Source organism: Poecilia latipinna, unplaced genomic scaffold, assembly GCF_001443285.1.
Source record: "Poecilia latipinna isolate Pla-1442-1.1 unplaced genomic scaffold, P_latipinna-1.0 Scaffold861, whole genome shotgun sequence".
Lineage (NCBI taxonomy): Eukaryota > Metazoa > Chordata > Actinopteri > Cyprinodontiformes > Poeciliidae > Poecilia > Poecilia latipinna.
Window position 1 is genome coordinate 267,920 of NW_015113477.1, and position 7,855 is coordinate 275,774.

General features: G+C 40.9%; 1 protein-coding gene across 1 annotated transcript in view; it reads right to left on the reverse strand.

The window, feature by feature from the left end:
- Positions 1-7,855, reverse strand: part of cita (citron rho-interacting serine/threonine kinase a) — a 44,543-nt gene that overhangs the window by 21,301 nt on the left and 15,387 nt on the right. Inside the window, exons 13-26 of the mRNA XM_015048121.1 lie at positions 7,603-7,731; positions 7,132-7,227; positions 6,797-6,913; positions 6,189-6,298; positions 5,841-6,015; positions 4,163-4,360; positions 3,867-3,920; positions 3,434-3,631; positions 2,473-2,666; positions 2,216-2,351; positions 968-1,072; positions 712-852; positions 392-499; positions 92-301 (exon numbers count right to left, since the gene is read on the reverse strand). Of these exons, the coding sequence (XP_014903607.1) occupies positions 92-301; positions 392-499; positions 712-852; positions 968-1,072; positions 2,216-2,351; positions 2,473-2,666; positions 3,434-3,631; positions 3,867-3,920; positions 4,163-4,360; positions 5,841-6,015; positions 6,189-6,298; positions 6,797-6,913; positions 7,132-7,227; positions 7,603-7,731 (1,971 nt within the window). The remainder of the gene's footprint in view (positions 1-91; positions 302-391; positions 500-711; positions 853-967; positions 1,073-2,215; positions 2,352-2,472; positions 2,667-3,433; positions 3,632-3,866; positions 3,921-4,162; positions 4,361-5,840; positions 6,016-6,188; positions 6,299-6,796; positions 6,914-7,131; positions 7,228-7,602; positions 7,732-7,855) is intronic.

Genomic DNA, 7,855 nt, shown 5'->3' on the forward strand with positions numbered 1-7,855 from the left:
ATATTTATTTAGATATAATTGTTACTACTATTAACCCTATTACTGCTATTATTACCATTACTAGTATTATGTAGTAAAGCCCAGAGCTTTAAAGATGGCAGACCGTACCTTCTTCTCTGAGGGAGCGCAGCTCTATCCTCATCTTCTGTAGCGCCTCCTCCAGCTCTGCACACCTGGAGCGCTCCTTGTCCAAGGCCATTTTCATGTCACCGTACGGCATGGGGACCGCCGGCTGGGCCTGCTGAGCCAGAGCACCATTAGTAGTGGTGCCTACATCTTCACGCCGCCGTCCAAAGATGCCCTGTACAGAGGAGAAATGGTAATCCACTTATTAGCTGGCTGAGATCATCGTGGTACGATTCTGTAAACTGAAATATTTTCCTGTACCTACCTTCTTTTTTTTGGTGGGTTGGTCCATTTTGGCCTGCAGGAAATCAATGAGTTTGGTCTGCTGGGAGATGGTGCCCTCCATTTTTACTTTCTCATGGGAGTACACAGCCTGTAGTACGGAAATCAGAGGCTCAGAGAAGGAAATGCCTCAAAAGACTGCTTTGAAAAGAAGCATGTGTAGGAAAACTAATCAGGATTTATAACCATCATCGCTCTACCGAGACACTTTTCGCTGTGGCTAATGTATCTAATAATTAGGAGCATCTTCCTCTCCAGAGGAGATCGCATTTCATTTGTCTGAAGAGGTACATAAGTGAGCACCTGTATATTTTCCAGCTGGTACTCCAGGTCTGTCCTCTCAGTTTTGAGCATGTCGGTTTGGTCCAGGGCATCCTGAAGGCCTTGAGTCAAACGGAAAATGTGGCTTTTCTGAAGGTCCATCTGCTGCTGCAGCTTCGCTTGCTGGAGGGGGTGGGGGTGGGGGCATCACAAAATACAGTTAAAACAAAACCTTTCAAACCAATGTTCTTAATAGGCACAGACATGTTGCTCTGGCTAATTGCTGGTGACTTTCTACCTCTTCCATCAACCTCTGTTTCAGTTCCCTCTCGGTCTCCAGCTTCTGCTGCAAGCTGCGAGCGTTCATCTCCAGCATCGCGTGCTTCTTCTCCAGATCGTTGAGCTGCGACAAAAGCCAGTCACAGACATGTTTCATGAAAGAAAGCTACGATGGCTGATGAAGCTAAGTTTACCGATATCAAAGAAAATGTCTGTTCGAAAGATCCAAGCTTCTAAATTTCATAATAAAGATAAAAATATGTTACAAAAGTGGAGGAGAAGATCAGGAAGTTCACACATTATAATGACCTAATACTGATGGTATTCTGATCCAGGTAGTCTTGCTCACAAGACAGAATAATTGACTGAACTTTCATCAGATCACTTTGATCATAAATATTACGCTAAACGGCACTTCCAGGTCAAAGACAGTAATGGGGGATAGTTTTTCCAAAAATATTACATTAGTGTCTTTTGGAAAGGGACAGAAGAACTATATGCTTTATGTTGCCTTCAACAAGCCTATAGGACATTTCTGGCTGGATATTTGTCCACTTTTCTAATTAGAAATGAGCTCACATAAATGAAGGATTTCCTGGTACAGACTGTTTGTACATTTAATTAATAATATTTTAAGTTATCCACAATAAACACAAGCCCAATCCTGTCTGCATTCACTCTGGAACCAGTTTTGATGAGTTAGCGATCATTGTCTAAAGAACCAAAACTGCGCCCAAAGTTTCAAACGTCCAGAAATATACACACTGAGCATCACTGTTCTTAGGTTTACTTTGTCAGAGAGTTAAAAATAACACAATAAGTGACTTCTGGAGGCTATAAAGCGTCTTCAGAAGTCATTTGACTCATGTCTGTAGGCAGCTGCGAACATCTGTCGAACTTCAAGAGACTTGTTTGTTGATAACCACTTTCACAGTCCATGCTAATGTTTAACTGGCTCAGCAGAGGCTACTAAGACTTGTATTCATTTATTTTCCAGGTATTGCTGGTTTAAAGCTTTTCCTGTTTGTAGGTTGTGCTTGAACATCTGAGTCAATTATCGTTCTTCTGAGGCTGACCATTTAGATTCCATAGTAAAACTCGGGACATAATGTGGTATTCCAACAGGGAAATGCTCAGATGCATCCACAAAAGCCCTATTTCTACAGGCACTGCATTTGCATGCATCTGTCTCATAAAATGTGCATGGTTTAGAAATAAATCTAGACCATAAGGAAGTGAATAAAGTGAAGACAGACAACATACTTACAGTGTCAGACAAACTTTCAGCTTTCAGTCTTTGCTCTTTCAAAGCCTGCTGTAACGCCAGTATCTCGGCCTTATGCTCCTTGACGGCCAGTTCCACTGCCTGACGAGACTCGGTGCTGCGCTGCTCTGCACGAAGCCTGTGATCAGAACCAAAAAATCATCTAGTAACATTGAAAGATCTAATACATAAAGAGAATGACATTATTAAATTGTATGTTAATGTGAATTAAAAAAAAAAAAAAAAAAAAACTGTTTTACCTGTTTTGCTTTTCGTTATCCAGTAGTCTTTGCAGGTCTCTGGTCCGTCTCTCTGCTTGGTTTTTTTCGTCCTCCAGAGCTCCTCTCCATGCCTCCCACTGTCTCTCTTTCTCCAGCAACTCGTCGTTCAGAGACTCCAGCTCCACCACCTGCTCCTCCAGCATGCTGCATGTTGTCTTCAGTGTCTCAATGTTCTGGGAGCATAAATTCAAGAGAAAAACATGGTTTGTCAACATTATGCCATTATTCACTTTACTTTCGCTTTAAATGCCGTTATGTCTCACAAGGTTTTCATGTTACAACAAAATTACTGTGACACTGAATGAGTATTTTAGCTCAATAGTAATATTTTTTTATGTCTAAATGTATAATTTTAAATATATTTTTTAAATTGAAATACATTTCAATCCTCACCGGCTTGGATTGAAATCCACACCATGTTAAGTGGTGGTTCCTGCAGATTTTACCAACTCCAATTTATGACTTTTTAAGTCCATCGTGAATGAAATCTAAGACTTTAAACGCGACAAATTTGCAAAAGAAGATTGCATATTTATACATATATATGTATGGGGGATGGCAGTAGAAGTGAGTTAGTGGCAAAGATGGATGTAATTTAACGAACTGCAGAAAAATGTGCATTTACAGATGACGGACACAACAAAGTTAACAAGAGTTTATTAGCAGCTAGTTAGCAGTAGCGTCAACCGCCTTGAGTCACAGAATACAATAAAGATGTCTGCGTGGGACTCAAACCTTTGCCTTTCAAAAAATCCCCAACATTAAATAGTCGCGCCACAACAAAGTTTAAGACCTGTGATAGTCATATTTGAGGCCAAATTCCATTTTTATTAATAAATTTAAACCATTTTATGGCCTTGATTTTAGATATCTGAATTTAAAAACTTTGTCAGGCTGCAGGACACACTGTTAAAAGACAACTGAGTTGCTGTCATTTAACCTGTTTCTGGTTGTTGAGGTGCATCTCCCGGTCAGCCACCTCCCTCCTGAGGCGGTCCACCTCCTGGCTGAGCTGCATCTTATCCTCCCTCTCATCCGACGCTTCATCGAGCTGTTTCGACAAGTAGAAGTTCTGGCGGTTCAGCTCAGCATTCTCCTGACTCAGCTGTGTGAGCTGCTCCTCCAGGTCAGTGATCACCTGAGGCAAAAACAAACAGGTGGAGGCGTTAACCCCATGCAGATAAGTGGTCATAATACATCAATATTTTTTGTTTCTGTGATCACATGTAACTCAATGCACCACAACTATTTTGTATCTGTAATGAGATCCCGAGTAAATTAGTTATTTCTTACACATACTGCACAAATCTTATGGCAAACGATTGATAGTTGTGACCAGACAAGAGGAAAACAAAGGCAGTGTCAGCACTTACTGAGCAACTGTCCCTTAAGGCATCAAATTTGCGCTGAATATCGTCTCTGTGGTTCTGCAGAAAAAAGATGACGAAAATAGATATACAATGTGAAATTATGTAACTTTTTCCTTTTAATAAATGGTGTTCCAGTGTAAAATTATCCTACAACTGCTTACATGGTTCTGAGTTGTCATAATGGATAAGGACCCGAGGCATTTTGCTGCAGGATATTCGCCCCCACCCTCTATGCCAAACTTACTGAGCAGCAACTTTCTGAGATCTTGTCCTTGTCTGCTTGGAGTAGCGTCTCTTACCCTCAGTGCAGTGATTTCCTCCTCTGCCTCAGCAGTGGTCTCTTCCAGCTCCGTCTTCGCCTGCTGCAGCTGACTCTCCAGGGCGAGGCGTGCAGCCTGCAGGCTACTGATCTGGGACTCGCGCTCTTGAAGAGACAAGGTCAACTCTGACACTTGTCTCTTAATTTCCAGTTTCTCTTCTTCATGTTCAAGGCCCATCTGCATGGAAAACAAGTAAGCATTTTTAACAAAGAACTCAAATTTCCATCGTTTTCTGTTCTTTTCAGCCAGTTTCATGAAATTATGGAAGATATCTCTACTGTTGTCTGGCTTAAAAAACAAAACCTGCAGAAAAGCCACAGACCGTGAAGAGGACAGACAGAAGGACTGATGTGTGTGTGAGGATGGATGAAAAACTGATGGGTGGATAACTGGATGAAAATTTGAAACATGAATGGATGGATATAAATTAAGGTACAGAAAAAATTTAGCAAAAAATGAACGAATATTTGTCTCTATATTCCGTTTCCCTTTTCAAAACTCATTCAGCTTTAAAAACATTTAAATAACTATATTAAGCAAAAGTAAACAACAAGGCATGTCGGCTGTTCCTTCAGAAAAACAGAACTATCCTTCACTGGTTACTGGTCATCTTGCACTTTTGAAAGGAGCTTTTATTTACCCAACTTTATGTGTACAATGGCAAGCCTTCTGCTTTTGGGACAGTCTGGTAAATTGAAAAAGAAACAAACTGACCAGGAGATAACAGGAAGGCTGAATAGATTACCATACGGTCTGCTTTCATCATACTTTTTGAACAGTTTGTCTGTCATGGAACAAGTTAAATTTGGAAATGTCATCCTGCTTGAAATCTCAAAGTTGATTGATGTTTACAATTATCAATTGTAATAATTCCTAGTATGGGACAATGAATGAAGTGTAAAATGTTAAATCCAATCATTTAAATAGAGACTCCTCTCTTAAGTACATGACTGAATACTGACTCTGCTCCTAATGTAAATAAATAAAAGACGAAAAGGCTAACAAATATTTTAAATTCTTTTAAATATAGTTTCTAAAAAGTAATCCTCTACAATCACTGTTGGTGGGTCAGAACAGTATAAAATCGGAAAGTCAGAAAATGAGCCGCAAAAATCTTTTCCATGCTGAAATCTCACAGTTTCCTCTGAGAGAGGGCAGAGGAAATCCGTCTGCAGGCTAAAGGACAGCGAGGCGAGTATTTAGTGCCAGGCTGTGTATCGGTTCTCAGTAGAGTGCAAGAAGGCAGAGACATGACAGCAGGCTGTCGGTCAGCAACATCTACAGACAAGCTCTCAATAAGAGGAGGAGACTATTTAGCGACTTTTTATCAAACTGTACAAAAAATAAACAGCTGACTATTAGGATACATTTCCCAGTGAAGGACAAATGTAACAAATTTTAAGTCAAATTTCAAGTTTTTGTTTGATTTTTATCCCTTCCTCATTTGTTGAAATCTGGCTAATAAATCTGAATTTTTTTGTAGTAGGGATTTCTTTCTAGACTTTTATTGCTACATTTACATGAAAGCTACAGAAGCAGACTAGCTGATCAGCTCCTTAATCCTGTCACGATGCAAGACTGGATTCTGTGCCGGTTTAAGTGGATGACTTAATCTTGAGTTTACAGATTTAGCACCATTTGCCTCCTGTTGCCTTACCTCCCGCAGCCGACTCTCCAGCTCCATCAGCCGGGTTCTCCTGGTTTGCTCCTGCTGACTCATTTTTTCCAAGTGCTCCTCTAGTTTGGCATTCTGAGCCTCTAGCTTGCCTGCTTGAGACTCCAAGTAAAACTTTTGCTGACGAAGTTCTGAGATCATCTCCTCCTGGGCTTTCCTGCCAAGAAAAGGAAACGCGAATGTGGCTATTATTTATTTGCTTGACTAATTTCTTAAGGCAAAATTTCTCAAATGAGAATTCTGAGTTAAACATTTGAAATAATAAAGTCCAGCATTGTTTAGGTGTATACTGGTGAAGAACAGCATGTGCTGGACGCTTTGTTCACTCACATATTCTTCTGGGTGTAGATGCTACTGTTGGCGGCCAGCTTGTTAGCCTCGGACAGCTCGGCGATGCGCTGCTCCAGGTTCTTCATCTTGGAATCCATGGCATTGATGGTCTGCAGTAGAGCAGGGATACAATTAACACCCGGCACATCGACTTCTAACAAACCCACTCACCCAATAAGTTTCTTGATCAGTTTGCGAATCAAAGTCATTAAGAATAACAGCAGATATTTAGCCAGTACATTTTTGTTTAAAGTTAGCATAATGTTAAACGTTTACAAAGTCCTATTTGAATCTATTTAGCAGTTGACGATCTGGGAAAGCTTCTTAACGGCTTCCAGGCTAACACATTAACGAGATTAAAACTTAAGCCCTGGCTGTGTTGAGCAACAAGAACCATTCTGCCAATTAACTTGTCAATCCAGCTAAACTGCGATAAGAAACTAAGGCGCTAGCAACCAAATTGGATATCTGAAGAAATAATCTTACAACCAAATCATTAGATGTTCCCAAATAGGCAAGTTAAGCACATGCGGGCCTTAACTAGGCAGACATAAGTAACCTCTGAATCCACTTCAGTAAAGAATTAGAGGAAGATTTTGTTGTCTTACAGCTTTCTGTTCGCTGATTAGTTTGCAGTTCTCTCTCGACTCCTCCTCCTGCTGCGCCCTCTTTGCCTCGAGGCTCTCCTTCTCGGCCATGTCTGCCTTCATCTGGGACTCCAGGACCTGGATCAGTCAGAGCCGGAAAATAGGAGACTGGTCAGATTACATCAGAGATGCTCACGCTTCATTTATAACCTGCTACAAGACATACTTCACGGCTTAACTATGAAACCTGGGGTGGAAACTATAAATAGAGCATTGTCAGGTTTTGCTGTAAGACATGTGACGGCGACATTAATTGAAAATTTTAGACCTGAAAAGAAGAGGATTTTCTGTCTCACCTTGATCTTATCTTCAAAAAGCCTCTCCTTCTGAACCAGCTGAGTTTCCATCCTCTGAGCCGTTGACTGGGCATCCCTCAGGTTCTCCTCCAGTTCCTGGGGAAATTATGAGCATTATAACAAAATCAGCAGTAACAATTAAGACAGAACAATGCAACTAATAAATCCACTCTCACTCAAAATGACAGGAGAAATAAAACAAAGAAAAAAAACTTGCATTAAAAAGCTGGAAATCCACAAGCTGACTATAGCGGTGCCTGTTCATGTTGAAAATGGTAAAATCCATAAATGTAACACCAAATCTTTTCAAACCATCTGCGAGCCTCGGCTCCCTACGTCCATTTCCTACATCCATTAATGACTGAGCCTTGACCATTATGGGGTTAGAAGGGTGGAAGGCGCAGGGCAGTGGGGAAATTAAGGGTGGAGTAGTGAAGAGTATTAATGAGCTTTAATCTAAGGCTCTCCCACCAGGATCTTTTCGGCCATCTGCTGGATCTGCTGAGATTTGGTCTGAATGTCATCTTTCAGCTTATTCTCCCGACGCTCCACCATCTCCAGCCTCTTTACTTGGTTTTCCAGGGTCTTCCTGCCCTCCTGCTTACACAACAACAAGAACCCAGCAGAAAAAGTAAGTGCACAGAAAAGTGGCGATGATGACACAGAAGAAAGGAAAGCAGTGAAAGAAACTTGTTATCAATCAATCAAATCAAATTTTATTTGT